Consider the following 16,084-nt stretch of genomic DNA (forward strand, 5'->3'; position numbering starts at 1 on the left):
CATGACTTTAACTAGAAGAGGGAGGGAGCTGTTACCTTGGTGAGGGCCGCTATCCTCTGGGCCAACTCAGCCTCCACCTCGGGCAGCGTCTCCGCCTTCCTCATGGTCTGCTGCAGCTTCTGCTCAGCCAGCTCCAGCCTCTCCTGCAGCTGCCGGTTCTTCTCCTCCATCTGCAGATGGATGGGGAGAGTTTACTCCTGTTCCAACTAAGGTGGTTGCACAACCTTGAAGAAATGCTCTAGTAGTGATAGGGAGAAGAACACCTATATTGAGTCTGATTAAAGACCGAGTCAAGACCAAGACCAAGACCAGAGAAAGTGGTCCAGGAGAACGTTATTTTGGGCCACTGTATGCTGTGGATTATATGTAGATGGTAAAAAAATAAAGACCCAATTGACTTGACACTTGACTTAAAAGTAAAATTAAATTTAAGCATGACAATCCTTTGATCTCATCATTAGTATTTAGTCACTACTGATCAAATTTTCATTTGATCTACTTATCAGTGTGAGTTCTTGTACGAATAAGTCAAAGTAAGTTTTCACTGGTTATACTGTTTGTATGAAATGTAAACCCAGTGCACACTGTAATTGTAGCGTGCATACACCCAGCCCTTAACACGTAACTGTAATGTAACTGTAGTCAGGATGAACAATGGAGAAAGAAGAATAATCTCTGAGTATGCCTGCGGTTTCATCTAAAGCTGATACTGTAATGATAAGAGAAAACAATAAAAAATTGCCATGAAAACAGCAGGTTTCATAATACCTGTGTAACTATAGCAGGGGTTTATGGGAAGAACTACCCAAGTGAAACCTAAATGGTAATCACACTCATTCTGGTTCTAACAATATCCATTGTACTGAGCATTTTAGAACTTGCAGTGCAGTGAAGTGTGGTTGCATGCAAGACAATCACACTTGTGATTAATGTGGTCAAATCAAATAGTGACTGAAAATTACATTGTGTCTGTTCTGAAGGGATTCCCAAAGTAGCACTGCACTCTGGGACAGTCTTTTCAAAAGCAAATAAAATAAAATAACTGCAGTATACAGGCAATTCAACAGATATAAATAATAGAAGATTTTTATTTTATTAATTGTATTTTGTTTTATTATCGTGTAGGTGGAATGAGCAAGTTTATCTCTTGGAGTGGGTGGGTTGGACATGCTGCACAAATTCTAGCTCTCTCTTCACTGATTTCTGCATCTATGGATGATGCCTAATAGATTTTTTTTTTTTACTTTTTCCCTCCAACTCTTGGCAATGAGACTAATCAACATCTCAAAGCTTGTTAAGCTCTGTGATACGCTTCTCATCAAACACCCTGCAGCGTTTGATGTCAGGAATCTCCTTCCCTTTTCCGGCGACTGCTAGGCAACCGCTGCGCCGGGGACAGATGTGCCGGTTTCCGCGGCACTGGTTAGCTGCACTAATCATACAAAATCCTATTTAATCAGTGCGTGTAGCAAGTAGGGGCTCCGTGGCTCTTGAACAAGCACCTTCAGGAGACCCGGGGGACTACCAGACCCCGGAGCGCCTCTGCTTGAAATATATCCAGTGTGCGGCCCATGTTTGTTGGCATGGCAACAAGCAACGGCACCTGGTTCAGTGACATGTTCTGAAGCCGTTGGGGCCTTCAATAGATAAACGATCCTTGGAGAACACCCCCCCCCCCCCAAAAAAAAGAAGACCTTATCTGAGTCTATGGCTTTCTGAGCAAAGTACTGGGGCCTCCTCACCTGTCTCAAGAAAGCCTCCTTGTTGGCCAGCTCATTCTCCAGCTTGTCACTGATGTCGTGCAGTGAGGTGGACTCCCGCTGGGCGCTGAGGTAGCGCTTCTCCAGGGTGACGATGCGCTCTTCCATGTCCTCCTTCTGACACATGGCCTGAACGATTGCACCACCTGATGTCACGGATGTGCGTCCACGTCCATCGCCCCTCCCCACGCACATAGAATAACTCACAATAAAATAGTACTTTGCGATCCTCTCCTAAAATGCCCCCCCCACAAAAAGCCTGAAAAATTGGCTGATTTATTTATTTTTTTCAAACCCCGAAGATCAGCCATCTTTAACTTGCAATGCGATGCTACCATAGCGGCACATGATATTCATGATATATTTATAATCAGCTGGCTGGATTGACTCTTCATTGACTTTTGTTGTTTTTGACCTAATGACCTGAAGTCAGGTTTTCTCATCATAGGCTATGGAACCAAAACCAAAATCTTAAGATTTCCAAAAACTCCTCATATTTACTTGAGAACTTATCTCATCCACATATGCCATGGAATGAGTGAGTTTTGACATCTGCTCTTCAGTTATAAAGAGTAGCCACTCAAACGAGTGACAATACTATCAGCGAAACAGCCACCTCCTTGATGTCTCTCTGGTACTTGTTGTTCATCTCCTCGGACTTGATTAGATCCTTGCGGGCCGTCTCCAGCTCCTGCTCCACCTCGGACACGCGCGAGGCCAGCGAGGACATGCGCTCCTTCATCTGGGCCAGCTCGTAGTTCTGCTTCTCCAGCAGCTCCTGCAGCTCCAGCACCTGGCTGGCCTCGCTGACGGTCTCCATGGCGCCATTGGACAGACGCTGGGCACAGATAGACGGAAGGCCTGAGCGTCTGAGCAGCCAGAGGACACGCGTCTTACACCCCGAGCTGCGGGTAAGAGCTATACGATCTTATTACTGCCTCAGCAGGGTAAGAACTATCAGGAAGTCAGTGTTATTTAAGGAGATCATTTTGTCATTTATTTATATGGTCCACTTATCATAAAGAAGAACAATAGGGATTATATTAAGATATAATATTTCCTAGTGAGGCAAGGCCCATAAATGTTTACAGAAAAAGATCCAGGTTCCTGCTTCCTTCCAAGGTTAATTAAAGTCAAGAGCAAAAACAGTGACAACATTATATTGTATGAATGATTGCCTCATAAATACCTGTAAATAAAAGAATAATTTTCAGCAGAATTTTAAAACTTTAAACCTAAACGCTTTTTGTGGTTACAAGCCCAGTATCATCTTAACAATGTGTATTACTTCTCTAACAGCTTCTGACAAGCAAACACGGGAATCACACCTTGGAAGGGATATTATATGCAAATTGCAAAAAATGGTTGCTGAGCACAATTGGATTCCTGCATTAGTCTGCAGCCTTATTTAGCTCCAGTTGGGAGGCCTTGCTTGCAGACACAATTTCCTGCCTTTCGCATTAACAAGGGGTTTCTTTTCTTGGATAATTCCCTCCACTACAGATGTTAACAATCCATCTGTGCTTACTTTGGTGAAGTAAAGACTGAGGATGAGTGTATAAAAGAGGCTCCGGGGAGCTGTGGGCTGACGATAGACCATAGCTACCTCATTGTCACTGTCATTACAGGCATGGCTATAATGCAGTCTGAAGATAATCAGTGAAGATTCTTGCCCCCATGGTTTGTAATTCTGAGCTCCCAGCTGGTGTCTCTAAATCAGGTGTCATATTTATCCAGCTTTAGTACTTTAGTTAACCAGTTAATTGTTTTCTGGGTGCATTTTGTGAAACCTGGTAGGACCCTGTTGGGTTTTCCCTATATGATGACCCATCTGGGCCAGCTGAGATTGGTTGGTTCCACAGTCTGGTCAATGACGCTTCCTGAGAAGGACTGGGATGGACCAGAGCAAGCTTCTATGTCTGGATTCAGGAGAAGATGCTGATGCTGTCTGAGAGTGATGGACGAGGACTTCTGCTTAAAGCTGCTTCTGCTATACTGTTCAAGTACATAAACTAATACATTTTCTTGCTGGAATTGGTGCAGACATACAGGGACAATATGAACACAACAATTTAATAATAAAAGGAAAGAAGGGTATAATAATAATAATAATAATAATAACAATAATAATAATAATAATAATAATAATAATAATAATAATAATAATAATAATAATAATCATGTAAATAGTACACATAAACCAAAACTGTATCTCATAAAATATAGTAAATAAATACAAATCCCAACTCTGACATACATTATATACATATAATTATATGCGATTTAGAGAAGTGCAGGTATGATTGCAAGTTCTACTAAGGAACTAAAAGAGCAAATTCTGCTTGCGAAACCTGGATGGTGCACCTGCCTCTGGAAAGCCATTAGAAACCTTCTAGGCAATGCCCACCCAGTCCTCAAGGTCCCACAGATGGTCCACGTTTTTGCTCCCTCCCAGCTCCTTGCCAAACAGTCCACATCTGAAGGCAGCAAAAATGTGGACTGTCTGCGGGTCCCCGAAGACTGAATTGGAAAACACTTGAGTACCCCTGCAGTGGTGTCAAATTAAAGCTACTTTTGCTTTCAGACTGAGGATTTCAGAGTTTGTATCTACATGCCGGCATGAGAAACCTGGTGTAATATTGCTTCTTCTTTACTAGCTTACCTACTGCAGCTCCAAAGAAACAAGCGTTTGAAGCCTTTGTTGAGGCTCATTAAGTATAATGTATAATGTGGGTCAGGATTTCTGCTGCTTATTGAAAAAGGAAATGACCTCATTAAGGCGACTGCCATTTAAATAGTGTATTGTCTCATTCACCTTTTATGCTGCCAGTGATGAGCTTGACACACCCTTTCGACTTTGGTCTGGAATACAGATGGCAGTAATGGTGTATTTCTAAGCCACAGTTTTAACTCCCCATGTAAACCCATGGAACGAGTTATGGTTGGCCCACCTTGCTGTGCGCCTTCTGGCTGATATCGGCGCTCTCTGGCAGCTCCTCTGCACCCTCCCCGGATGCCACTTTCCTCTGGATGCGGGCATTTTCCTCGCGTAAGGCTGTGATCTGGGGAGGGGGGGTTAGTAGGAAGGACCCAACCCAGATTTCAGTAATTGGAGACACACTGGGAAAACCCAGCACACAACAAGTAGCATTAGATCATCAATGAGACATCTCTTCACATGTGTAATGGTGACTTCTCTTATAACATGTGTCCCTCCAAGGTAAGGCATGATGCTTACATGATGCTCAGGATGATTAACATCATGATAACCGAGTCTCGTGAAACTCCTGGTTTGAGCCAGCCGGAACGTACCAAAAACATTTGCTGTCTTTTATATTCATGCATTGCAGACAACATCAGCATTTAAGATTTTCTCGACTTGAGCTGCCTGTGAGGAGCTGTTGAATCGAACAGTGTTTACCGAGAGCATTATCTTTGGCTGGAGACCCAGGTAGTAAAACCAACAGGAAAACGTCACTTTGAAGGGAGAATAAACACAGCAGTAGGTTTCCTTTAAGTGCTTGTTTACTGGACTTTGTTTTGAATTCATTTTCTCAGCCAGGACTTTCACCTGAAGCAATTTTTGCTCATTTCACAGCTGGAAATATTAACAGGCCCATGCAGTTTAAATGTCTTTCCCAAGAATTCTGCAGCAAGGAGTCGGGCTTGAATGTGCAGTCTACACGCTCCCTGGTTACACAATACCTGCATGTCTATATGGCGCAACACGAATCACTCACGTAGCTTCTCAGCGTTAGATTTTCTACTGGCCAAAGAGACGTGTGTCACACCTCTGCAGAAAACAGGATTCGTGCAGGAGACTGAAGCTTGCCATCAATTTCTACATCCTGCCTATTTCAATGCATTTTCTCCATCTAAACCACATAAATAAAACAATGATGTCATTCATTTTCGGAAGACACTTTGTCTGTTTGCCATCAGACCTTCTTAAGCCACTCCGATCATACTGTAGATCAATAGGCATCCCATTACTGATAAAGTTTACAGCTCAAAGATGCAGCGACGTGCTGTCATCTGGTACGACAAGCCCCAGGCTAATTCTGAAAATAAATCCCAGTAATTCTAACGTTATATTCCAAAGTGCAATGACACAGTGGACAGGCCTCATGAAGACGTCAGCAGTCAGTAGCGCGGATCACAAACCTAATTGCTTTTGCAGTGGCTTCAATCCAGCTGCACAATTGATTTTGCATTAGTGGTGATCAGAGAGGGCTCATAAATTCATAATTTGCTGTCATTATAAACACGGTGGTGTGGCAGATGCAGATATAGGGCTGAGGCTGTTTTTTGTTGCAAAAAATTAAATATCAACTCATTTTTAAAGTTGGTACCATTTCTCCCTCCTCAGATTATGAGGACAGGTAAAGACTTCGTTTCAGGCTAATATGCTATTGCAGAAATTTCGCTACACTTTTGCCAAACTGCTTCTTGACACCACTGTACTTATTCTGAATGTCTACAATGTTTACTTCATTTCAATTCTCAGTACATTTTTCTGTTCAATTCTTCATGACTGGTCTCATGATTATAATAATGATTATGTTCCTCAGCACAGCGGTGATGAAGGCTACATTTTTGCAGTGGTTTCACACATGTGATCACATGCCATACAGGTGTAATAAAACAGCACTGCGTTCCTTTAGAGACCAAATCTGATTGTGAATCAGTGTGTATTACACTCATTTCAATAGTACATGCTGTACATAGAGGATTGAACTGGAACTGAAATATTTCATTCACACTCAACACATTTATATGTAGAAATAACACAATATCAGAGATAGAAAGTTCAGGTTCAAAAAGTATAAATCCCGATCAAGGTTTTGTTTCAACTAACCAGTTGAGTATAAAGAGTCACAGTCACAGGGTACTCAGTGGGTTGGTTGAAACAAAATCGTTGGCCTGGATTTGTACTTTCCAAACCTGAACTTTCTACCTCTGCACAATATCATTTTTAAAATGCGTCATTTATAATATGAAGTTTTGTCCATATTCAAGATTCTACCAAAGACTCTATAGAAAAGAAGCACAAGTTCTATTCAATCTTCCGCACTATGGATTGATGCAGGACCTTTAACTCATCACCCCGCAAAGCTCGGTGTGGATTCACCCGCCAGGAACTGAGCTTCTCTGAAGCACAGTGAGTCCTATAATCCTGTCCAGCAACAAGCACCCGATGGCAAACTTGCATCTAAAAGGTCAGGGATGGTGATATCAGTAAAACGGGATCTCACCCAAAAGTCTAGTGGATCTTGATTTAAAAACTCAACTGGGCAGATGAAGAACACTATGGCTGCCTGATATTGCATTCTGCTTGTGGGCTGTTTGATTTGGGAGAAAGTGAGACCTTGCCTCTGTCGGAAGGCAGTGTGTGAGAGACAGATAACAGAGACAGGCCGTAAGCTACGAGAGTGCAGGCGCGAGACGTCGGGGATGTTAGCAGGCTTACAGGGCCCAGCAGCCGGTACAGAAAGCGCAGATCCGCTTCCCCTTACCCTCTCCCACAGCTGAGACCTATCAGGTTGGGCTGGGGAGCAAATGAGAAGTGAAACTGACAGACATGCAACTGAGAAGGAAGAAACAGTCCATCCTTACTTCCTGATTGGCGGCCGTCAACTCCTCTTCCAAGGCTGAGACCCTCTCAAGTGAAACCCGCAACCTTTCCCGCACCTAAAGAGAAGAGTGCACTCAAAATTCAGGGGAAAGAAGAGCCAAATCCATCCAGCTGTAAACTGAAGAGAGCTGGGCTTCAGAGGACAGACAGCAATGCAGTTATATAACTGCCGTGGTCCCCTCTGGGTCCTGAAGGGAGACCGGAAGCAGATACCCAGGACCGTGAAGCCTCCTTACCCTTGGTTTTGGATAATGTCTCCCTTCAACGTCAGGGTAATGCTAATTGGGGTGTGTGGGGGGGGGAGGGGTGTCCCTATATACATTTAGAATTACTCACTGGCACTGGGGGCATGATAACTGTGGTTCATCAGTTCATAAGTTATGATTAGAAAAAAAAATACTGCATTATGTGCTCTTTGTTTATGTAAATTGCACCAGTCCATTTTTATCACATTTGAAAAGTCCTTTCGGACAAACAAACAGATGATACATTAAAGAAATGTTAAACCCACAAATACACATACAATGAAGTATAACAAGAGCTTTTGACCTTTTCCCTACCTTTTCATCTAGTGCTTTGTGGTGTTCAAACAGTGACTTGAGAGCTTTGAGAACCTCAACCTCGCTGGAGACGCCAGAAGGCGACTGGGCCTGCCTCTTGACCACAGTCATGCGGAGCGATCGCTCGTGTCTGGACACCAGGCACTCCAAGTGCTCCAGCAGGAGCTGGGGGGGGGGGGGGTAGAAATCTCAGCCGCATGGTCAAACACATGGTCAGCATGCGGTCAGCACTTCATATCGACTACTGACCCCTAGAAAGAAGTTCTAGGAAATAAATTTTACAAATACCATGTAAATCAGGGGTCTCCAACACCTGCTCCTGGTATTTACCTGAGAACTAGTGTGGCTCATCAGAAGCCAGGTAGGATAGAAAAGCTCTCCAGGACCGGAGTTGGAGACCCCTGATGTAAATATTATAATTCAAAAATATATTATTACCTGGTGGAGGAAAATTGTTTACAGAGTCTTGAACAATACTGCAGCCATTTGAGAATGAAAGACAGAAATGATCAGCGTCTAATTTGGACAGGTAATGTTCTGCGGGCTGATGGCGAGCAGATGGCTGGGCCTGTGCAATACCCAGGAGGTGGAGACGTGCGAATCTCAGAAGGGGAACTTCATGCAGCCTCAGAAGAGGTATGGCAGCCCCGGGATTCACCAGAACATTCACCTGAGATTTGCTTTCACAAGTGGGCTGCCAGGACCTACAGCAAACCCTTGCTACTGAGCCTGAGGTAGCAGGATGAAAATGCACATCATGCTATTACACAGGAACAGCCAGGCTGGCAGAAACATCGACCGCCGCATTCCCTCTGCTGCGCTGCTCTCCTGTGGCATTCATTAAAAACACTAAATGTGCAGACTTAGCTATAATCCTTTAAAAAATGTGCTAGGTGCTTCCTTCAGTGTTTAGGGGTTTTCTGTGTGGGTGTGTGTGCCCTGTGATAGAGCAGCCCCCAGGCTTCCCGCCATAGGCTGCACTGGAGGAGGGGTGGCACTGGAGGAATGGGGTGACACTGGAGGAATGGGGTGGCACAATGGAGGAATGGGGTGACACTGCAGGAATGGGGTGGCACTGGAGGAATGGGGTGGCACAATGGAGGAATGGGGTGGCATGAGGAGGAGAGTCACAACAGAAAAATGGAAAGGCACTAGAGGAGGAGTGTCATGACAGAGAACGGGGGCGGCACTGGAAGAGCAGTGTCATGTTGGAGAAACGGAATGGAACTGGAGGAGTAGTGTCACAATGGATAAAGGGGGCAGCACTGGAGGAGGAGTGTCATGATGGAGAAAGTGTCACGACGGCATGATGGTAAATGTTGTGCAATGGATTCCGCTAGAAGTCACCACACTGATCTGTAAAGCTGTCCGTCCATGTATATCATCCAGATGATGGGCAGACTGAGACCCCTTGTCACTGCCTCATGCTGTTTAACCAATCAGAACCAAATTTTCAGCCCTATTCCCTGACTTAGCTGCCATTCTGTGATATCACTAAACATGCCTCAACTGCTCCTATGCTTCTGGCATGTCACCTCTGCGTTACTGACAATCAAACTCTGCAGATATACAACACTGGCTATCAGCTCTGCATGGATCCTGCAATCATTCCATCTCATCCGTACCATCTGACGAATCAATCCAATAACAGACAACTCAAAGGACGTTCTGACTTGTATCAGCGATCCTTGGGAAGTCGTGGCCCTAGAAGACTCGATGCGGTAATGAAAACAGGCGATGAATATGATATGTCTCTCTGGTAGACTGGTAGTGACACGTTCACTGGATATGCTCCTGGTCATCAGCCAGATATTGGCTTGCCTGAGCTGGCTCCAGAAGAGCCTGGAGCTGAGGAGTGAGGTGTGAGGAGTGAGGTGTCAGCCAGCTGCCCATCTAGCTGGTACTTACCCGCGTGTTGTTCCGCTCTGCCTTCAGCTCAGAGATCTCCTCCTCCTTCTCCAGCAGCTGCTCCCGGCAGGCATTCAGCTCCTTGGTGAGAGCAGCGAACTCCTACGGAGGACACACATGATAATCGACCATATCAGGCCCACACTGCCATCGTAATGAATTATAACCTTAGATTTAGCTATTTATAAGCTTACTAGTTCCCTGAAGGCTTACATTTGTCTTCCTCTGCTTCAAAAAATAATTTAGGGTCATTTTTTAAAGAACCAGCACTCTTTCACAGAGGTTCCTTCACAAAATAAGGAACCTGGAAAGTGAAATCATCCCTCCGGGCCATTAAAAGACTATTAATCCAAGTTCACCTATACACTGCAGTGATGAGAAACTGGCTTTGAAACACAGGGTTGTCGAAGGCTTGGGCGGAGGGCGATCCCAGTTAAACCAGTCCTGGACCCAGTGGCATCAGAGACTTTGATATGTTCTGTTTTTCTTGTATGGATGGATGAAGCCAAACTAATTATTGGGGAGATTGGTATACCCCCCCCATCAGCCCTGGTACCAACGATCCTGCCCATACCCAGTAAATGAAGTTCGATTGACCAGTTATGATCCAGTTATGATGAACGTGTATGTATCATAGGTATGACTGTATGAATTAAAGTTATGCTTCTTCAGATTTCGGTTATTTATATACATCAGAAAAATAACCACTTAACTATACTGTACATGTCAATTCCACAACCCTATAGCTGTACAGTGACTTAATTGTTTAAGCGCAGTGAACTGAATCAGATCTGCTAAAATGAATACAATTACAGAGAACAAGAGCTAAAACAGACAGTTTTAAAGCTTTATTAACACAGATTGTAACTATCAATATAAAACACATATTAAATCATAATTGTATTTGAATTTAATGTTAATTTATCCTAATTAAAGATCCAGATGGAAGAGAAACATCCAGGACTCAGTTTAACCAACAGATTAACCAATAGTAAGTGGTATTAATGATAGCTGATGACAGAGCCCCTAATAATCCCACCCACCGTCCAATCATTAATCGGTCAGTCCTTCCATTGTCCATATAAACTCATCCAGCAGAAGGTCACAGTGAGCATTGAACGTACATATCCCAGAAAGCACAGGGCCCAAGGTACTGTAGGGCACATCCAGGATATATCACCAACCAATAGTTGGAAAAATATTTTTTAAGCAAAGCATTTACAGTATCATAAAAACACATGTTGATGTCTGAATATGCCATAGTTTTTCTAACCCTAACCCTAGCCTCAGTTTGTTAACCCTAACCCGGGGCCTTAGGGTGAATCAACAGGTAGTTGGAAAGTAGGCAATATGCTACTAAAGCATGCTGATTTTTGTTTTCTCATCCGTGTGGGGAGCAGAACTATCATAAAAACACATGTTGATGTCTGAATAGGCCATAGTTTTTCTAACCCTAACCCTAGCCTCAGTTTGCTAACCCTAACCCGGGGCCTTAGGGTGAATCAACAGGTAGTTGGAAAGTAGGCAATATGCTACTAAAGCATGCTGATTTTTGTTTTCTCATCCGTGTGGGGAGCAGAACTATCATAAAAACACATGTTGATGTCTGAATAGGCCATAGTTTTTCTAACCCTAACCCTAGCCTCAGTTTGTTAACCCTAACCTGTGGCCTTAGGGTGAATCAACAGGTAGTTGGAAAGTAGGCAATATGCTACTAAAGCATGCTGAATTTTGATTTCTCATCCGTGTGGGGAGCAGAACTATCATAAAAACACATGTTGATGTCTGAATATGCCATAGTTTGTCTAACCCTAACCCTAGCCTCAGTTTGTTAACCCTAACCCGGGGCCTTAGGGTGAATCAACAGGTAGTTGGAAAGTAGGCAATATGCTACTAAAGCATGCTGAATTTTGATTTCTCATCCGTGTGGGGAGCAGAACTATCATAAAAACACATGTTGATGTCTGAATATGCCATAGTTTTTCTAACCCTAACCCTAGCCTCAGTTTGCTAACCCTAACCGTAATTTGGGGCCATAGCGTGAATCAACAGGTAGTTGGAAAGTAGGCAATATGCTACTAAAGCATGCTGAATTTTGTTTTCTCATCCGTGTGGGGAGCAGAACTGTCATAAAAACACATATTGATGTCTGGATAAGCCATAGTTTTTCTAACCCTAACCATAGCCTCAGTATGCTAACCCTAACCCTAATTTGGGGCCTTAGGGTGAATCAACAGGTAGTTGGAAAGCAGGCAGTATGCTACTAAAGCACGTTGAATTGTGGTTTCCTATCCGTGTGGGGAGCAGGACTGTCATAAAAACACATGTTGATGTCTGGATATGCCATAGTTATTCTAACCCTAACCCTAACCCGGGGCCTTAGGGTGAATCAACAGGTAGTTGGAAAGTAGGCAATATGCTACTAAAGCATGCTGATTTTTGTTTTCTCATCCGTGTGGGGAGCAGAACTATCATAAAAACACATGTTGATGTCTGAATATGCCATAGTTTGTCTAACCCTAACCCTAGCCTCAGTTTGTTAACCCTAACCCGGGGCCTTAGGGTGAATCAACAGGTAGTTGGAAAGTAGGCAATATGCTACTAAAGCATGCTGAATTTTGATTTCTCATCCGTGTGGGGAGCAGAACTATCATAAAAACACATGTTGATGTCTGAATATGCCATAGTTTTTCTAACCCTAACCCTAGCCTCACTTTGCTAACCCTAACCCGGGGCCTTAGGGTGAATCAACAGGTAGTTGGAAAGTAGGCAATATGCTACTAAAGCATGCTGATTTTTGTTTTCTCATCCGTGTGGGGAGCAGAACTATCATAAAAACACATGTTGATGTCTGAATATGCCATAGTTTTTCTAACCCTAACCCTAGCCTCAGTTTGTTAACCCTAACCCGGGGCCTTAGGGTGAATCAACAGGTAGTTGGAAAGTAGGCAATATGCTACTAAAGCATGCTGATTTTTGTTTTCTCATCCGTGTGGGGAGCAGAACTATCATAAAAACACATGTTGATGTCTGAATATGCCATAGTTTTTCTAACCCTAACCCTAGCCTCAGTTTGTTAACCCTAACCCGGGGCCTTAGGGTGAATCAACAGGTAGTTGGAAAGTAGGCAATATGCTACTAAAGCATGCTGATTTTTGTTTTCTCATCCGTGTGGGGAGCAGAACTATCATAAAAACACATGTTGATGTCTGAATAGGCCATAGTTTTTCTAACCCTAACCCTAGCCTCAGTTTGTTAACCCTAACCCGTGGCCTTAGGGTAAATCAACAGGTAGTTGGAAAGTAGGCAATATGCTACTAAAGCATGCTGAATTTTGATTTCTCATCCGTGTGGGGAGCAGAACTATCATAAAAACACATGTTGATGTCTGAATATGCCATAGTTTGTCTAACCCTAACCCTAGCCTCAGTTTGTTAACCCTAACCCGGGGCCTTAGGGTGAATCAACAGGTAGTTGGAAAGTAGGCAATATGCTACTAAAGCATGCTGAATTTTGATTTCTCATCCGTGTGGGGAGCAGAACTATCATAAAAACACATGTTGATGTCTGAATATGCCATAGTTTTTCTAACCCTAACCCTAGCCTCAGTTTGCTAACCCTAACCGTAATTTGGGGCCATAGCGTGAATCAACAGGTAGTTGGAAAGTAGGCAATATGCTACTAAAGCATGCTGATTTTTGTTTTCTCATCCGTGTGGGGAGCAGAACTATCATAAAAACACATGTTGATGTCTGAATATGCCATAGTTTTTCTAACCCTAACCCTAGCCTCAGTTTGTTAACCCTAACCCGGGGCCTTAGGGTGAATCAACAGGTAGTTGGAAAGTAGGCAATATGCTACTAAAGCATGCTGATTTTTGTTTTCTCATCTGTGTGGGGAGCAGAACTATCATAAAAACACATGTTGATGTCTGAATATGCCATAGTTTTTCTAACCCTAACCCTAGCCTCAGTTTGTTAACCCTAACCCGGGGCCTTAGGGTGAATCAACAGGTAGTTGGAAAGTAGGCAATATGCTACTAAAGCATGCTGATTTTTGTTTTCTCATCCGTGTGGGGAGCAGAACTATCATAAAAACACATGTTGATGTCTGAATATGCCATAGTTTTTCTAACCCTAACCCTAGCCTCAGTATGCTAACCCTAACCCTAATTTGGGGCCTTAGGGTGAATCAACAGGTAGTTGGAAAGCAGGCAGTATGCTACTAAAGCATGTTGAATTGTGGTTTCCTACTGTATCCGTGTGGGAAGCAGGACTGTCATAAAAACACATGTTGATGTCTGGATATGCCATAGTTATTCTAACCCTAACCCTAGCCTCAGTTTGCTAACCCTAACCGTAATTTGGGGCCATAGCGTGAATCAACAGGTAGTTGGAAAGTAGGCAATATGCTACTAAAGCATGCTGATTTTTGTTTTCTCATCCGTGTGGGGAGCAGAACTATCATAAAAACACATGTTGATGTCTGAATATGCCATAGTTTTTCTAACCCTAACCCTACCCTCAGTTTGTTAACCCTAACCCGGGGCCTTAGGGTGAATCAACAGGTAGTTGGAAAGTAGGCAATATGCTACTAAAGCATGCTGATTTTTGTTTTCTCATCCGTGTGGGGAGCAGAACTATCATAAAAACACATGTTGATGTCTGAATATGCCATAGTTTTTCTAACCCTAACCCTAGCCTCAGTTTGTTAACCCTAACCCGGGGCCTTAGGGTGAATCAACAGGTAGTTGGAAAGTAGGCAATATGCTACTAAAGCATGCTGATTTTTGTTTTCTCATCCGTGTGGGGAGCAGAACTATCATAAAAACACATGTTGATGTCTGAATAGGCCATAGTTTTTCTAACCCTAACCCTAGCCTCAGTTTGTTAACCCTAACCCGGGGCCTTAGGGTGAATCAACAGGTAGTTGGAAAGTAGGCAATATGCTACTAAAGCATGCTGAATTTTGATTTCTCATCCGTGTGGGGAGCAGAACTATCATAAAAACACATGTTGATGTCTGAATATGCCATAGTTTGTCTAACCCTAACCCTAGCCTCAGTTTGTTAACCCTAACCCGGGGCCTTAGGGTGAATCAACAGGTAGTTGGAAAGTAGGCAATATGCTACTAAAGCATGCTGAATTTTGATTTCTCATCCGTGTGGGGAGCAGAACTATCATAAAAACACATGTTGATGTCTGAATATGCCATAGTTTTTCTAACCCTAACCCTAGCCTCAGCTTGCTAACCCTAACCCGGGGCCTTAGGGTGAATCAACAGGTAGTTGGAAAGTAGGCAATATGCTACTAAAGCATGCTGATTTTTGTTTTCTCATCCGTGTGGGGAGCAGAACTATCATAAAAACACATGTTGATGTCTGAATATGCCATAGTTTTTCTAACCCTAACCCTAGCCTCAGTTTGCTAACCCTATCCGTAATTTGGGGCCATAGCGTGAATCAACAGGTAGTTGGAAAGTAGGCAATATGCTACTAAAGCATGCTGATTTTTGTTTTCTCATCCGTGTGGGGAGCAGAACTATCATAAAAACACATGTTGATGTCTGAATATGCCATAGTTTTTCTAACCCTAACCCTAGCCTCAGTTTGTTAACCCTAACCCGGGGCCTTAGGGTGAATCAACAGGTAGTTGGAAAGTAGGCAATATGCTACTAAAGCATGCTGATTTTTGTTTTCTCATCCGTGTGGGGAGCAGAACTATCATAAAAACACATGTTGATGTCTGAATATGCCATAGTTTTTCTAACCCTAACCCTAGCCTCAGTTTGTTAACCCTAACCCGGGGCCTTAGGGTGAATCAACAGGTAGTTGGAAAGTAGGCAATATGCTACTAAAGCATGCTGATTTTTGTTTTCTCATCCGTGTGGGGAGCAGAACTATCATAAAAACACATGTTGATGTCTGAATAGGCCATAGTTTTTCTAACCCTAACCCTAGCCTCAGTTTGTTAACCCTAACCCGGGGCCTTAGGGTGAATCAACAGGTAGTTGGAAAGTAGGCAATATGCTACTAAAGCATGCTGAATTTTGATTTCTCATCCGTGTGGGGAGCAGAACTATCATAAAAACACATGTTGATGTCTGAATATGCCATAGTTTGTCTAATCCTAACCCTAGCCTCAGTTTGTTAACCCTAACCCGGGGCCTTAGGGTGAATCAACAGGTAGTTGGAAAGTAGGCAATATGCTACTAAAGCATGC

The 16,084-nt window shown here is 43.3% G+C and overlaps 1 protein-coding gene across 5 annotated transcripts in view; it reads right to left on the reverse strand.

Annotated features, from left to right (window-relative positions):
• Window positions 1-16,084, reverse strand: part of LOC111843408 (liprin-alpha-2-like) — a 252,407-nt gene that overhangs the window by 23,363 nt on the left and 212,960 nt on the right. For all 5 annotated transcript variants that reach the window (XM_072710196.1, XM_072710195.1, XM_072710199.1 and 2 more), the window contains 7 exons: window positions 9,864-9,965; window positions 7,956-8,120; window positions 7,377-7,451; window positions 4,712-4,822; window positions 2,377-2,598; window positions 1,743-1,889; window positions 36-170 (listed from right to left, as the gene is read on the reverse strand). In XM_072710196.1, the coding sequence (XP_072566297.1) occupies window positions 36-170; window positions 1,743-1,889; window positions 2,377-2,598; window positions 4,712-4,822; window positions 7,377-7,451; window positions 7,956-8,120; window positions 9,864-9,965 (957 nt within the window). The remainder of the gene's footprint in view (window positions 1-35; window positions 171-1,742; window positions 1,890-2,376; window positions 2,599-4,711; window positions 4,823-7,376; window positions 7,452-7,955; window positions 8,121-9,863; window positions 9,966-16,084) is intronic.

Source organism: Paramormyrops kingsleyae, chromosome 3, assembly GCF_048594095.1.
Source record: "Paramormyrops kingsleyae isolate MSU_618 chromosome 3, PKINGS_0.4, whole genome shotgun sequence".
Classification (NCBI taxonomy): domain Eukaryota; kingdom Metazoa; phylum Chordata; class Actinopteri; order Osteoglossiformes; family Mormyridae; genus Paramormyrops; species Paramormyrops kingsleyae.